The following is an 18,074-nucleotide window of genomic DNA, read 5'->3' as shown; positions in this document are numbered from 1 at the left end:
GATCTATCTTTAACACCTTTGACAGCTGCAGGAGCTCCAGCTCTATTGCAGAACAGTGTAACAGTGATGTGTTTAAACAACACGCTTCTAGCAAGCAGCATGTTGTATCTGGCGTGTTTGAAAACAAACTCTCCTGAGTTTGCTTAATCGCAGCTTCATACATTTGAGACCTGTATAGCTGCAGTGGCAAACAGTCGGGAGTTTGATCTCTATCGATTTTGCAAGAGCGATTTTGACAGAAGCACAACTCTGGCGATTTTTCATGAAATCTCAGCTTCATACATCTGCGAGTTTCAACTCTCCCGAGTAAATCACTGGGTTTTCAAAATCGCACCTTGATACATTTACTCCCAGGACTCCAGTATGACAGGCGATGGGAGTTCCTAATTTAACGTGTCAGCATGGTAGCGATTTTCTATTTGGAAATCAACTATTATTTGGAATGCCGGAGTGATATTACTCTAATACTGTAAAAGAAACTCATTCTATTGTGTCTGGTCTGTTTTGGTACATTAGATATGGTCTAAGATGCTTATGTTCTGCTTCCCGTGACTATCTCCAAAGTATGTGTAAAACAGAGGATTGATTGATTGACCAATTACTATTCATGCTTTCGTGTTAAGTGATGTATACTTAATATAACATAATACAACATTGGACATTGATGCTCTTTTGAATTAACATTTAGAATTAATAGCGCATCAGATATTACTAGATGACTTATGCAGAACATAATTGTCAGGGTAATAAGATCGGACATTTACAATCCTCTGATTTAACAGAGATATGTAGATGACAGCAACTGATGAGCTCCAAAATTGGATCTAGCAGCAGGATGATATAATCATATTGGATGCATCTGATCCCCTTCTCCTCTGGCTGTCATCCGCTCCCCTTCTCCTCTGCCTGTCATCCGATCCCCTTCTCCTCTGCTTGTCATCCGATCCCCTTCTCTTTTGCCTGTCATCCGATCCCCTTCTCCTCTGCCTGTCATCCGATCCCCTTCTCCTCTGCCTGTCATCCGATCCCCTTCTCCTCTGCCTGTCATTCGATCCCCTTCTCCTCTGCCTGTCATCCGATGCCCCCCTCCCTCCCCACAGCAGTGTATTTGTGATCCCTTCCTCCCCAGCACTGTGTTTGCGATCCCGATCTCCCCACAGCAGTGTATTTGTGATCCCTTCCCCCCCAGCACTGTGTATGCGATCGAATCCCCCCTCCCTTCCCACAGCAGTGTATTTGTGATCCCTTCCTTCCAGCACTGTGTTTGCGATCCCGATCCCCCTCCCTCCCCACAGCAAATTTTGTGCACAGGTGTGATGTGAAAGAAAAGCTGGTGCAGAAGTGGTGATGTGCAGGGCTGGATTAAGGGAATTGAGGCCCCTGGGCTAAGGGGACCTCCATTCCCCCGTGAGGGCCCCCCTCCCCATGACCTGAGCCACCCCCCCGTGAGCTGAGCCGCCCCCAAGGCACTTACCTCCTTCTCCTAGCATTGCAGTCCTTCCCCGGTGCACTGTACGCTCTTTACTGAGGAGATCTCGTGAGAGTGAGACTCACGAGATCTCCTCAGTAAGGAGTCTACAGCGTGCCGGGGAAGGACCGCATTTAAAGTGCTCAGCAGCATTGATCGCGGCGCGGGCGCCCCCGCCCCCGACGGATCAATACTGCTGCTAAGCACTTTCAAGGGCCCCCTGGATGCCCGGGGCCCATGGGCTGTAGCCCAGTTAGCCCTAGGGTTAATCCGGCCCTGGTGATGTGAGATAAAATCTGTGCATAGGCAGTGACAAGTGAGAGAAAAGCTAGTGTGAATGGGGGTGACGTGAGAGAAAAACTGGTGCGCAGGGGTGACATGAGAATAAAGCTGGTGCACTTGGCAATGGCATGTGTGCATGCGATCACAAAGCTGGTGAGCATTGGGGTATGTGTGAGAGAAAGCCATGCACTGGAAATATAGGGTGCTAGGTTTAGAGGCAATCTTAGGAAAAATTACTTTATCAAAACTGTAGTGGATAGGTGGGACAGTCATCCAACAAAGGTGGTAGAGGTTAGTATAATAGAGCAATAGTAAAACTCTTGTTTTTTAGGGATTAAGAAAAATAGTGGAAATTAGATTGGCCAAGTTATTTTTGAAGGCCGTACAATTTTAGGCTTATACATTTATTATCAATATTTTTACTTTACAAAAAGCTATGAAATTCCATAGACAAAAAACCTTACGGTTTAACATGTCCGATTAAGGTTCCTTACACACCATCTAAAATGTAAGAAAACTATTGAAACTCTTCCACTCAAACTCCAAAAAGCAATGGAATTACGACGATTAAGGCAGAAACCTTAATGGACGTGTTACTTGCGCAATACAGACATGGTATGCCATCACATGCTGTGGTTAGCTGCAGATTCAGCACGATCATGGAGTGAGATTGCTGTCACTCACAAAATGGTGGAGCTGCTTATTCACAGATTTGTGTGTTCACTGGAATACACACATGCAGTACTATTCCATTTTCTTAGTTTATGTCACGGGCACTAGGAGTCTTTGCCCAGGATATCACCAGATGATGTTCTTACCAGAGTAATATAGCTGGTACTATGGTCCTCTGGTAGCAGGGTGACAACGGAACAGGAGAATCAGCAGATGGTGAGAGAATGCTCAAGGAAAGTCTATGACTAGCAGCAACTGGTAATGACTTAGATGTATGAACACGAGGAACCAGATGGACAAGTAAACGTGAGGAGAGTTAGTGGTCTGCGTACAGCAAGTTGTACCACTGCTATAGTGAGGAGGAATGTCCAGGAGTAGAGAGGAAGTAGTGAAAGTCAGTGGTCTGCGTATAGCAAGTTGTACCACTGTCTATAGTGAAGGAATGGGTTCCAGGTGCAAGTAGGTAACGGGGAAGTCAGTGGTCTGCGTTCAGCAAGTTGTACCACTGCTATATATATGTGAGGAGGGGCACGAGAAGATGAATGGAATACAGAGGATACACGGGCGGCACACGGAACTTGATCCCACGATGATAACCACAATACAATAATAACTGACAAGCGCTGCTTGAAGTATACAAAGTCACTATAGTGATCCAGGTAATAGGAAACAAAGTCAATAGTAACAATAGCTTCAGTAGATGGAAGACTCCAGAGATGAACACAACACAGTCCAGACGGATATGCAACACAATAGCAAAGTCAATGGAAAGTATGCATACCGCGGTTCAGGAGAGCAGGCTGTCAAGAAGAAGTGCAGGGATACCTGAACGGCTGAACGCCGGCAGGAGGAGAGACCACTGGAGGATGGAAGCGGTAATCAGGTTGGTGCAGCGCACGAAAGGTAACCGGTAATCAAAGGAGCAATACTCAGGAAGCAGTAGTAAGTAAAACTGGAAACATGATGAACACGGGAGAGTTGAGGCTGTCTGGTATCCGGCAGTAGTAGCGGAGGCAGCGGAGGGGAGACACGCTGAACACAGGAGAATAGAGGCGGTCTGGAATCCGGCAGCAGTAGCAGATAGGAATCAGTGGAGAGCTGACACGATGAACACAGGAGAGTTGAAGTGGTCTGGAAACCACAATCATAGTAGACAGGAATCAGCTGGAGCTGAATACACGAGGAAACACAGGAACACCTTCAGAGGCTCATGGGGAATGAGACTCCAAGATCAGGCAACTAGGTAATGATCACAGGTGGTTTAAATAGGGAGGGTTGCCTGATCATCCAATTAATTAAAAGCAACAGGTATTGAAGGTTTCATAAGGGCTGCACATGCGCAGACCCTCAGGATGGCGGACGGCCACGGTTCCTGAACCCAGGAGAAATGGCACTCACAGTCCGGTGAGTGACAGTTTAGCTTTATCGTAGTTTAGGGCCTGCGTGTCTTAGAAAGAGACAGTAGAGCAACTTCATAAAAAAGTAGAACTACAAAAACCTTGCAGAGCATTTCTCCATCCAAGACTGTGCCTGCTCCTAGAAGATACCTGCAGAACATAGCTCATCACCAAACAGTATCTGCTCCCAAAAGATCCCTGCAAAGAAGCCTTCCACTCAACATACTAACCCCTCCTGAGAGATCCCTGCATAGTATTCCTCCCAACAGATCCCTGCAGAATATCCCTCCTCCCGAAACACAATACTTGCTCCTGACATACCCCTGTAGAGCATTCCTCCTTCCAAGACTGTGCATGCTACTAGAGGATACCTGCAGTACATAACTCATCACCAAACAGTATCTGCTCCCAAAAGAATCCTGCAGAACATTCCTCCACTCAAAACACTCCCTGCAGCTGACAGACCCCTTCAGAACATCCCTCCACTCAACATAATAACCCCTCCTGACAGATCCTTGTAGAGCATTCCTCCCTCCAATATTGTGCCTGCTTTTAAAAGATACCTGCAATACATGCCTCTTCACCAAATATGGTTCTGCAGCTGACAGATCCCTGCATAGAATATCTCTGTGCGTTTGGATTACATTTTTGTGCAGTTTGATAAAATATTTTCCGATAAAGTCTTGTTGGCTTTATGAATCCTTAAAAGTTAGCTTAGAGCTTGTAAAAGAATGTAATGGCAAACATTGCTCACTGAAAACCAAACTAAGCAGAGGCTTATACACCAATTTAATGTAATTTAACTCTAATATTATTTTGTAGTTCTACTTTTTTATGAAGTTTCTCTACTGTCTCTTTCTAAGACACGCAGGCCCTAAACTACGATAAAGCTAAACTAAGAAAATGTAACCTGTGACCGACAAAGAGACATCCAGAAATTGCATAGAAGTGTGATATTTGTATGTAAACTTGAAATTATATTTGTTCCTGTTTAAATATTTAACAAACCCCCGTGCTCATGCTTCCCCACCTCTCCAAATAATAAAAAGATCATCTATGTAACTGCCACAGAGGACAAGGTCCACCCCGAACTTCCTACCCCAAATGTGGGTTTCTTCAAAGTCCCCCACATACAGGTTAGCTTGGGGCGAAGCATGTCCTCATGGCTGTTCCCATCACCTGTAAATAATTGTGTAAATAAATTATTCTGTAAATATAGTGATTTTGGGTGAGTATAAAGTGAATGGACTCAATAAGTGTTTAGTCGAGACCCCACATCCAGTAGTCAAGGTCCTCTTAATCACATCCACACCTTTGTAATGAGGGATGTTCGTGTAAAAGGACTCAACATCTATTGTCAAAAAGGCAAAATCTTCTTGCCAAACAATATCTTTAAGAAGGTTCAATAAATGCATCGAATCCCGGATGTGGGATCTGAGCGAGACTAGCAGAGGTTGTAAAATATAATCAGCGTCTTAGATCAAAGCGAGCAAAGAATGAGGACCAAGAAATTATGTAAAAATGAGGTGTCATGGATTTTCAAATTACAAACCTTATACCCAGAAGGTTTGAACGAAACCTTGGAATTTAATGATTGGGATTCCTAGATTCAAATTTATGTATTTATTTATATTTATTATTTATTATTGTCATTATTATTATTTTCTTCTTTATATTTATTTTATTATTATTTTTATTTTTATATTTATTTTTATTCATATTTATTTTTATTTCCATTTTTATAATTTTTTTATTATTTTATTGCATTTGCGTGTATGTTAGTTGCATATGCACCTGATTTGGGCTATATATACGCACATACATGTTTATTTTCTGTTTTGGTTCACACTGATTCAAATAGTGTGTATGTATATTATTAGGAATTCTATTTTGAGGATCCTATGATTCCACATGCTCTTATATATACTATGAGTTATGCACACTTTCCTTTATTGTGTATTCATTAGTATGAGTATAATCCCTGACTTTCTATATGTACGAATTCATTTATATGTATGAAAAGATCGGATAATTTTATGTATTCTTCTTAAGTGCAATAAAGGACATCTGTACCTTTAAGACTCTAAAGATCTGAACAGATGATCGTAATTAGATGATGGAATACTCCCTTTAAAAAGGGCAACTATCCAGATGGGTCAATACTGCTTGAAAAAGTCTGTCTACCAGACGAAACGCGTCGCCTTGTTTTATGTTGCCTGTCACATTCTGAGTGCCCAAGTAATCTGAATGCTATTATCGAGCCTGAAACTTTATCATCAGTGGGACCAATTATTCACACGCATGTTGTGTGTCCGGACCCGGATTTATGGTGCACACCGAAGGAACTGCTGTTTTTTATCTGGACCCGCTCTTTGGTAAGGTGTTCTTACCTTTGCTATTGCTGACAGGCACTCGTCATCAGCTGATCCTAATTACGGAACCGATGCTATCCCCAGAGGTATGTGGTCATTTGATTTCATATAGCCGCTGAAGCGGTAAGAAGCTGTACCTCTGTTGGATGTTTTACATACATAGTATGGTTCTGCATACAGGTTTTAATTGTATTCCAGCCGCGTCTGCGGCAAGAGACTTTATCTCATTGATAACCCACACTATTTAATTACCTTCATCTGTCTGTCTACTGGATATCATTTATATTTGATCCACAATCACGGAACTGTTGCTATTCCAGGAGGTATGTGGTATTTGATTTCTAATAGCCGCTGAAGCGCTAAGAAACTGTGCCTCTGTTGGATGTTTTACACACACAGTGTGGTTCTACATACAGGATCATAATTGTATTCTAGCCACGACTGCGGCAAGAGACTTAATTTTGTTGATTACCAATAATATCCAATTATCTTTATTTGTTTGCTTACTGGATATCATCTATATTTGATCCTTTTAAAGACAGTTTTTGAAGATCAAAACTCCAAAAAGAAAAATTCTGCATGTACATGTAATAGTTCATTTTTATTTTTATTTAACCATCTGAAGAGAGAATTTCTCTGCTTTCTTCATATCCTGCAGGATCTAAAAATTTGGATATCCCAATTATATTTACCAGCTGGTGATCGATAGGTACATTGGGTTACATCACAATATATGTATGCATATACATGTTTATGAGGTCATGTGGTCTGTTTTTAATTGAGATTTATCCGAATCTTTATTTTATTTTAGAAGAGCTAGTGTATACACAGTTTATGTTATACCACAATTATGTGGCTTCTTGTATGTGATACATGTATCTTGTCCAGTTTTCTGAGATTTTATTATTAAATTCCTATTAGGTACTTCTGCGCAACTCTCTGTTTTCCTTTTTGTATACTTTGCTGGGAGGGTTAACACTACCTCCTATTGGGAGCTGCTGCATTTGATACCTGGTTAGGACTGTGTCCTTTTACTTAGATCTTCGTTATCCATATTAGCGCCAGAGATTTCTTTTGTTTTGTTGATGATGGAGCACCTGGCCATAAGGCAAAAGTGATAACTAAGTGGCTCGAGGATCAAAACATCGAATTTTGGGTCCATGGCCAGGAAATGCCTCCGACCTTAATCCCATCAAGAACTTGTGGTCAATTCTCAAGAGGCGGGTGGACAAACAATAACCCACAAATTCTGACAAACTCCAAGCATTGATTAGGCAAGAATGGGCGGCCATCAGTCAGTATGTGGCCCAGAAGTTGATTGACAGCATGCCAGGGTGAATTGCATAGGTCTTCTAAAAGAAGGGTCAACACTGCAAATGTTGACTCTTTGCATAAACTTAATGTAATTGTCAATAAAAGCCTTTGACACTTATGAAATGCTTGTAATTTTACTTCAGTATACCATAGCAACATCTGGCAAAATGGTCTAAAAACACGGAAGCCGCAAACTTTGTGAAAACTAATACTTGTGCCATTCTCAAAACTTTTGGCCATGACTGTACATAAAATTGACAAATGGTTGACATATCCTTTAAACATATTTACACAAAATGGGACGCTCTAGGATGCATACTATTTATTCATTAATTTTTCATTACAATTAATTTCAATTCTTATTTCAAACTGTTGTCCTTTATTGGAATATCAAGTAAAATTAGTGATATTAAAATAAAGTTATATTTGAGGAATACTACACTGTAAATAAAAAACAAAAGAATGTAGAAGGTGCACTATTGCTCTTTAATAGTTCATATTTCTCATGGAGAGAGTATGGAGCTAATTAATAAAACTTAACTTTTATTAGCTATATGGATAAAGCGAAATATAAAACAAAAATCACATGAACCATAAAAACAAGTGTGTGCTTTAAAATCCGCTGGATGGATTGTTAGCCATATATTCAATAGTAGTAGGGAATAGGTTAGAAATAAAAATCAGAACTTAATCGGATTGCTACTAAAATATCAAACCAAATCAGAAAATTATTCTGAATTATTCTAGAGGTAAAGCAATCAATACTCGTAACTGCCTGTAATCTCACAGGATATTGCTTCCTAATAGTTGTAGCGTGTCTTGCTAACTACCTATCTAATGCTCCATTTAACTTTGGATCTATTGGAGCAGATGGGTGGAAAAATAATTCCCTATAATAAAGTAAGGCAACAGATACAGCCAGTGGAATACAGCCAGTATTCCATAATGAATACTACCCTGTGACAGGATGGACCGCCTATGCCACCCTGTCTGTTGTTGCTGGGAACTGTCTGGGCTTACTTTGCCACCGTTCCCTTTCGTTATCCCAAATGCGCCCTCTAACTGCAGTAGGAGGGGCTTACAAATGCTGCCACCACTGGACTCCTTTACCGGCATCTAATACTGGTTTCTTCTGGGTAACTGATGCTGCAAATGTACCCCGTTGCTGGTGTATCGGGGCTGGTACTCCTGACCTCTTCCTATGGATCAGAGTTGCTGTGGATGGATCCCCCCTGGTCTATCACACTGGCCAGAGCTGCTGGGTAGCGGGCAGAGCGGTGATGCTGGGTCCAAACTTCAGAAACAGCCGGGAACGGATTAGATTTTGGGTCAAATCTGTAGGTCACAGAGAGAGAAGCAGGTCTTTGAAGCAAGTGATGTTTATTTGCTCATCTGGTTGAAGGTACCATGGAGCAGGTCAGATGAAGCAATAACAACAATTTTCAATACAAGACAGTGCCTTTTATACAGAGTTGGATAGAGCCTCACAGGGAAAGCCAGTCCCCTAAGGTCTGAGCTTTTTTTAGAATCAGGATGCAATTTGTTTACCCAAACATGGATTTACATGCAATGCAAAGCTAAAAAATATTTACATTTATCTGTGATATCCTCAACCTTGCTGTGATTTCCTTAATTTTGTTTTAGATGCAGGAAATCTAGTAGTGAGTCTTATTTAAGCCTTCCTGTGCTTTCAGGTGCTGGACCCTCACACATTAAAAGGTCTAATTAACATGAGATTAACATGAGTCCTTTTTCAGACAGCTGCAGAATACACATTCCCAAAGAAAGTTACAAAACCCCAAACAAGTCATTTCCCTACTCCAAGATACACAAAAGACTTCCTCAACAAAGGCTTATTGTATCAGATATATACCTCAGAAATAATGCATTTCCTCTAGCAAAGTTAAAACAAATGAATTTATTCCCCTAGACTCAAAAATAAAGATATCTCTTTTACCAACATACACATAATATCAAACATAAGTACATTTGCAATTATATAAATCAAAACAAAACAAAGAAAAACCACAAGATATTGTGACTACTTTTTTCACATATTTAAATGTATCCATATTTTTTAGGAAACTAAAATTAATTGAGACATAGATCTGGTTCATTATAACTACTGTATAATCCTGGTGCATGTTACCCTGCCCTCAATACAGTAAAATATAAGCATATTCTTTTTATATCAATATTCAACAGGTATACAGAACGGTGAGTTGCTTTCTCGTGCAGCTGACATTGCCGCTTCATTTCAACACTCTGTGGCCCACCACATAGTCAAGCGAACACAACGAGCTATTCTTTTCTGCAAACAGGAAAGTCTATTACCGACTACAAATGCGTCATTGGTAAGAATGCAGAATAATGACAACTTTTTTTTAATTTGGACGAAGATTTTTATATATATATATATATATATATATATATATATATATATATATATATATATAAAATAAAGTGCAGTTATACAGTGTGCCAAAAGATAGTCCAAATAGTCTTCAAATATAGATTGAATATCAGTCCAGCCAAATCAGTATATGTGGTTCAGATCTTTATAGCACTAGCGGTATATGGACCTTACCTTCTTTTACCTGATCTCCACGGGCATACAAGGCATCTAAAAACTCAAGCAGACAGGGGCGCCTCCATAGTGCATTACCGTACTTTAATAATAAAAAGACATAAGTGATTTACACGTACCAGAAGAATTCTTGTAAAACAGCATATAATAAAATATATCAAACGGCAATTGTAGTACGTGATCAGCAGGGATTTTAGCTGTATTGCTTCCCCAAGTCCTCTACGCATTTCATTGCTCAACAACTTCGTCAGGAGGAATAATGTCATTTGGCATCCTTTACCATTTATAAGGAGGTTTCTAACAGGTTTCTTTAATTAGGCTTCCGCCTCCATACCAAACATATATCTTTCTTTTAATAACAGAAAAATAGTTCAAATTCTGCGTGGTGGGCAGATATCCAACAGACAAATATTCATAAGAACTAATAACAAATGTAAAAAATAATAAAACAGTGTAAAATCACTTGAAGTTTTTCAAAATCATTTTGATATAACAGACATTTGACAAGTAACTTCACAAGCGGCTCTAAAACTGATCGTGTCTACTTCTAATCAGTAGGACAGCTGAATACATTCCTTTATTAGTTAGTCATACCTTTCTCAATGTTTTTTACAATGCAAAACAGATTAGATTCTTTTAAAAAACATTCATTAGCAATATAAAGGTATAAAATCCTCTCTTCACAATAGTTCAATCCGTTTTATCAAACAATCCTCAAAACAACTAATAATATTCCAACGATACTCCATACTTTAATATATGGATCAAATTACACCAATTAGACATATGTGTCTGCATAGTATGTCTCACTTTAAGGAAAGAATATATAAAGAATTAACAGCTTGTCCATATTGATAACAAATTAATAGTTGTTTCATCGATAAATTATTGTCAGTAATATCGCTATCCAAAATACAGCTTAAGAAATACAACCTAATCTCCAAGAGAAATGTTCCATTACACATAATGTAAACTAATTCTTACTGATACATAATTTAATAAACCAAATATGATTTCTTTCGCTTCCGTAGTATGAAGAACTGATTTCTAATTTACACTATAAGAACGGAGTAATTTTGCATTCTTCATTTAACCCTATCGGGGAAAAGGTATTGAGCATATAGATCCAATAAGTCTCTCTTTGTGACAGTCTTAAGAGACGATCTTCTCCTCTTATCTCATTTTTAACATGTTCTATAGCCTTAAAACGTAGGGTTTTGAAGTCTGAATTTTGACATGTAGCAAAATGTCTGGGAATACTATGGTTATCTACTTTATGTTGGATGTTTCTTACATGCTCAAAAATTCTTACTTTCAAGGCTCTTTTGGATTTTCCTATATATTTCTTTCCATCGCTTATGTCTTTTTATTATCAAAGTACGGTAATGCACTATGGAGGCGCCCCTATCTGCTTGATTTTTTAGATGCCTTGTATGCCCGTGGAAATCGGGTAAAAGAAGGGAAGATGCGCTGTCCATATACCGCTAGTGCTATAAAGATGTGAACCATATATACTGATTTGGCTGGACTGATATTCAATCTATATTTGAAGACTATTTGGACTATGTTTTGGCGCACTCTATAATTGCACTTTCAATTTGTTTATCTCATGATACGGTTGCAGCCAAAGATTGAATTAATTTATATGCTAATTGTGATTTATTTTACATTGTATCATAGATTTTTTAAATATGTTATTTAGAAATCCAGATCTTAGAGCTAAACGATTGGCACAATGCAATGAAATATTTAGTGAAGAATCTTTGCATGTAGAGGCTAATATATTAGAATATGAAAAGCCTATAGTAGATGAATGCTCCTTTGAACTAATGAGATTGATAATTTTGGAAAGAAAAAAGTGTTAAAAGAAATAGAAAAAGATTTGAAAGAACTAGATGCTAAAATGGTGGTAGAAAACCCCCCCGAAAGAAATCCAACTATTTGAGAAAGAAACTGAAATTAAGATCACTAAAATTGAGAATGAGATAGTCATATCGAAAAAGAAATATAGAGATAAGACCAAATGAAAATAATAAAATACGAAATTGGAGTCGCTTCGACCATCCCACTCAATTTCATAAGAAAAATATGTCCCAAAACAAAATACGAGAATATGGAAATAAACATGAATTTGGAAGAAATTTATCTAAAGGAAATAAATGGCAGAAAATACCTTATAGTAGAAGGAATAGTCAAACTGATAAATATAAAGAGAGATTTGATTTACCAACCTATAATAGATTTGATAGTCTGAAAGATACCAATGAAAGATCAAATATATCCTCTAAAGAACAGTTAGATGAATCACCTTTTTTAGATGAAGGAACAAAAGTCAGAACAACAGATCTCAGAAGCCTCATGATGTCAAAATATGGGAGCAACTCTCCCAGAAAAAGACCATTCCAAGACACAGAGGAAAAAGAGCCGCAAAGAAAAGCTCAAAAAAAATGAGCGATGTGCTAGAGAGGCCCCATAGGGGTATCTTTAATTTGTCAGATAAAATCTTAGACACTGGAGAATTGAATTTATTATCTAAAGGCTTATCCTTTGCGCCAACTATGGCTCTAAATGGATTTGAATTGTTCATTGATCACTAGCCCTCTCCGAAATTGAAAATAATAACACAGGTTTAAAGAAAAAAATCAAAATTCTATCCTATAGAATCTAAAGGGACATACTTAGATACTTTTTATGAGCTAGTCAATCGAGACTTTGGAATATTGGTGAATACTCAATCTAATATTAAAACCAATTTCTCAATAGTGAAAGAAAAGCTATAAAAGAGTTATTGAAAGAAGATAAGATCATTATAAAACCTGCGGATAAAGGAGGTGGCTTAGTGATTTTAAATCGGGTTGATTATATTAATAAGGCGTCCAGATTAGCGGGTGACACTAATTTTTATGTTACACTTGAAAAAGACCCTACTAGCTTATATATGGAACAGTTAGAAATATTACTTACAAAGGGACTTACAAATGGAAGTATTACTAAAGATGAATATAACTATGTATATAATCAGTACCCGAAAATAGCAACGTTTTACCATCTTCCTAAAATTCACAAACGGATGACCAATCCCCCTGGACGTCCAATAGTGTCGGGGATTGGTTCAATTACTGCTCCATTATCTGAATTTGATGATTGCTACCTTAAACAATATGTTTCTCAATTGAAAACTTATTTAAAAGATTCCACTCAAGTCCTACAGGTATTAAAAAATATTGAATGGCAATCTGATTACTATTGGTGTACTGTTGACGTACAATCTTTGTATACGGCTATTCCCCATTTCAAAGGGATTTATTCCGTAGAAATGTGTTTGAAAGAAAAAAGTGATTTAAGTATTTCCCTACAGGACTTTATAGTTGAGTGTAATCGATTTATCCTTGAACACAACTATTTTGTCTTTTTGGATCAATTTTATGGTCAGGTGTGAGGGACAGCGATGGGAAGTCCCTTTGCACCAAGTTTTGCTAACTTCTATATGGGAAATTGGGAGGAGACTATCATCTTCAATAATCCTCGATATATGGAAAAAATATGCCTGTTTAAGAGATATATAGATGATATCCTAATTATATGGAAGGGTACAGCATTGGAATTTGAACTATTTATGGAAGAGATTAATACTAATGATTACGAGCTTACGTTTACAGCTAATATGGATAAAAACAAAATTGAGTTTAAAAAAACGTGAAAACTTCCATTTTAGTATCTTCCCATCTTAAAGAAACAACAGATCCTACCAATAATTGGTTAACGTCTAAGAAAGGTTTTTTTCCTTGTGGGTCTTACAAGGCCTGCAAGTTAGTCCATAAAGAACATAAGTCTTTTACGGTGATGTTGGATACAAAATCTAGAACTATACAGTCTTTTATGAATTGTAACACAACTTTTGTTGTCTATTTGATTGAATGTGGAGATATATATATATATATATATATATATATATATATTTATTTATAAGGGCGGGTTGCATATAAATTAGAATAGCATAGAAATTACCCACATTTTCTAGCCACGGGCGGCTGGTTAGTGTTTTGGGGATATGGGAGTGGCATCCTGTAGTACTATTAGCCCAAACACTGCTCTCAATTGAGAGTTTAATCTCTCCCTGAGACAGCTGTTAGTGAATCCATTGTAAACCTCCCGTCCCTCAGTGACATCAGTTAATTTATTCAAAAGTGCTTTGTGGTACTTGTACTGATCACACTCAGTGGTGATCACAGCGGAGAGTAGATATGAGGTATCTGGACATTAGCATCTGACATGTCCCTCTTTACAAGTGACATGTACTGGAGAGAAGCTGCAGCTAATCTATTCACACCCACTTCTCATTGTCTGCTGTGGGCTCATTGGTTCATCAGCAGAATGTAGTGTTTTCACACACACTGCTCCTTCCCAGTGTTGTTCTCTACTTCTGTGTGACAACTCTGCTGCTGAAACCATGGAGGGTTAACTCAGCTGATCTGACAGTCCGTTTCATCACTTACTGTCTTGGAGGACTTTTCTGTCAGAATCTCTGTAAAAGTCTGTCAGCATCAACAAGGACTCAAGTTTAAGGACTGGGGAGGTGATTACAGTGCTGCAGGTGCTGGTGGAAAGCACATAAGCACAATGTGGTACATACTGCACCACATTGCTGACTGCCAGAACATGCATGCATGCATACATACTGCACGCTGCCACTGACTGCCAGAACATGCTTGCATATATACATACTGCACGCTGCCACTGACTGCCAGAACATGCATGCATACATACTGCACGCCGCCACTGACTGCTAGAACATGCATGCATACATACTGCACGCCACCACTGTCTGCCAGAACATACATGCATACTGCACCCCACCACTGTCTGTAACAACATACATACTGCACCCTATCACAGCCTGCCATAACGAACATACGTACATGCTGCACCCCATCACTGCCTGCCAAAACATACATACATACTGCACAACATTGCTGCCTGCAAGAACATACATACTGCAGCCCATCACTTCCTGCCAGAACATATACATACAAATATTCTGTACCCCACCACTGTCTGCCACAACAGACAGACCCTACCACTGTCTGCCACAACATACATACTGCATCAATGGCTGCCAGAACATACATAACATACATACTTCATCCCATCACTGCCAGCCAGAACATGCATACTGCACCCCACCACTGTCTGCCAGAACATACATATGTACCAATGGCTGCCAGAACATACATACTTCATCCCATCACTGTCTGTGTGCACATACATACATGTGTGCCATGTGACAAAAGCTGGTGCGCAGGGAGTGACATTTGAAAGATTAGTTGGTGAAAATAAAAATCTGGTGAGAATGGGGTGTCAAGTGAGAGACACTGGTACACGGAAGGTAACATGAGATAAAAGCTGGTGTAATCGACGGTGACGTGTGCATGTGGTTACAAAGCTGGTGGGCAGTGGGGATATGTAAAAAAAGACATGCACTGGAAATGGAGGGTACTAGGTTTTGAGGAAATTTGAGGAAAAATTACTTTATCAAAATAGTAGGGGACAGGTGGGATAGGCATCTAACCGAGGTGGTAGAGGCTAATATAGTAGAGCAATGTAAACATTCTTGTTTATTAGGGATTAAGAAGAACCACTTAGCCCATTTAGTTTCCACTATTTTTAACTGCTGTGAAATTCTAAGTTCATAAATTTATAATCAATATTTTCACTTTACAAAAAGCCATGAAATTCCATTGACAAAAATCCTTACGGTTTAACATATCCAATTAAGGTTCCTTATAAACAATCTACAATGGAAGAAAACGATTGAAACTCTTCAACTCAAACTGCAAAAAGCAATGAAATTACGAAGATTAAGGTAGAAACCTTAATGGACGTGTTCCTTGCGCAATACAGACATGGTTTGCCATCACATCCTGTGGTTAACTGCAGATTCAGCACGATCATGTTTTAAGATTGCTGTCACTCACAAAATGGTGGAGCTGCTAATTCACAGATTTGTGTGTTCACTGGAATACATACATAGAATAGTAGTACATTTTCTTAGTTTACCTTTATCGTAGTTTAGTGTCTCTATGTCTTAGAAAGGGACAGTAGAATAACTTCATAAAAAACTACAAAATAATATATTTGAAATATATTTAAATGGTAGAGAAGCCTCTACTTAGTTTGGTTATCAGTGAGCAAAGTTTGCCATTACATTCCCTTACAAGGCCTAAGCTGACTTTTAACAACAATTCAAGGATACATCATACTTGCCAACTCTCCTGGAATGTCCGGGAGACTCCCGCATTTTACGAGAGTCTCACGGACTCCCGGGAGAGTGTGGCAATCTCCCGCATCTGGCAGCGAAGTAGGCAGAATTAGGTCCAAAACGCTGCGATTCACCGGTAATCGCGGTGTTTGGCCACGCCCCCTACTGTCAAATGACGTGTTTGCGTCATTACATCACGGGGCGGGGCCATAATGACGCAAATTTTGGTGCCCCGCCCCCATCACGCCCACCTCCCCCGGCAGGCTCCCTGAAGCCAACTTCAGCAAGTTGGCAAGTATGGAATACATAAAGCCAACAAGACTTAACTAATAAAATATTTCCCAGTAAACTGCTCAGTAGTGTAAACTGAACGCACAGAGAGCACCAGAACAAAGCTGCAAGGGGTATATACATAAAATAAGAATATGTTCCCACAGCAAAAGAAAAATAAAGACTAGTTTATTTTAATATAATAATAAAGGATATCGAATGTATTTATTAATAAAGTAAAAACTTCATGCGAATGGATTGCCAACAATACAAAGTATTTTAAACGTGCAGCAAGTGCTCAAATCAGCATGTACAGATCGACACAGATGTTATAACTGCTCAAAGAAAATTAAGGAGCCAAAATTAGTCCAGCTGTGGTAAAAATGAAAGGTCCTCAATTGGATAAGGTCTTATTGCAGAAGTAACCAGCTTTTTTACCAAATCCTCAGTTAATAAGGGAGAGTACTGATGCTCAAACTTCAGTTATGCACTAGTAAATACTAAATCCTCAATATGAGGTCCTATTCAGCCAAATCTCGGTACATTCACAAATCAGGCTCTAGTATGTAGCTCCAAACTTGCATACACACGTATATAAATTACCATCCATAAATCAGGACTAAGAGGGATGGCTGTGGGGACTATCATCTGTATATTCCAGTGAATATATATATATACCTCCAGTGAATATATATATATATATACAAAAGAAAGAGAAGTGCCAAATATAGTGTGATAACATCAATGCCAAAGAAGTGACCATATTTTTCAAATTGGCCTCGTACCAAAAACAAATGATAAAATCGCTTATTTGGGGAACAGTATCCCTCTGAAATCCCAAGTTCCTCCTTGCATAGGTGGGACCTTCTGTGTAGTGGATTCCAAACTAAAACTCAATAGGAAAATAGCAAACAATAGTGTAGTGCGTTCATGACATATGAGAGAAACTTCCTTGTATATAAAAATTTAATCAAAACATGCCGTATCCATACATAACAATAAAATGCCCGTACATTGGGTATAAATATAACAGGCTTATCTGTAAGGTAGACTTATCCAAAGTCCTCAAAGATCCCCTTTGGCCACAGGTGACAGCAGTTCTTTTCACCAAACAAACAGGTACCACGAGGAGTAGATAACTCCTTCCACCTCCCGGGTCACAAAGCCTCCTTCCAGATTGCCGATCAAGGTAGTGAATAACCGATGCTCCCTTGACACGTTTCGTCTATACAAGACTTTCTCAAAAGGGTGAAACCCTATTGGTTCCTGTAAGGAACCGATAATAGGGTTGAGATGAAGGAATTTGTTAAAACGGTTGATACCAATAGCTATCTCCATTATAAAAGTGGTCACGTAAAAAGTTGAAATCGAACATTCCATATTCCCAATTCTATAGGATAAAAAGAAATTTCAGCAATGATTCTCGATGTAGGGAACAACTACATATGTATGC

The 18,074-nt window shown here is 38.8% G+C and overlaps 1 protein-coding gene across 3 annotated transcripts in view; it reads left to right on the top strand.

Annotated features, from left to right (window-relative positions):
- Positions 1-18,074, top strand: part of OSGEPL1 (O-sialoglycoprotein endopeptidase like 1) — a 188,650-nt gene that overhangs the window by 100,945 nt on the left and 69,631 nt on the right. For all 3 annotated transcript variants that reach the window (XM_075180030.1, XM_075180032.1, XM_075180031.1), the window contains exon 5: positions 9,711-9,859. In XM_075180030.1, the coding sequence (XP_075036131.1) occupies positions 9,711-9,859 (149 nt within the window). The remainder of the gene's footprint in view (positions 1-9,710; positions 9,860-18,074) is intronic.

This window comes from Mixophyes fleayi, chromosome 7 (genome assembly GCF_038048845.1).
Source record: "Mixophyes fleayi isolate aMixFle1 chromosome 7, aMixFle1.hap1, whole genome shotgun sequence".
Lineage (NCBI taxonomy): Eukaryota > Metazoa > Chordata > Amphibia > Anura > Limnodynastidae > Mixophyes > Mixophyes fleayi.
Note: the sequence above shows the minus strand (reverse complement) of the source record. Positions and strands in the feature narration are given on the sequence as shown.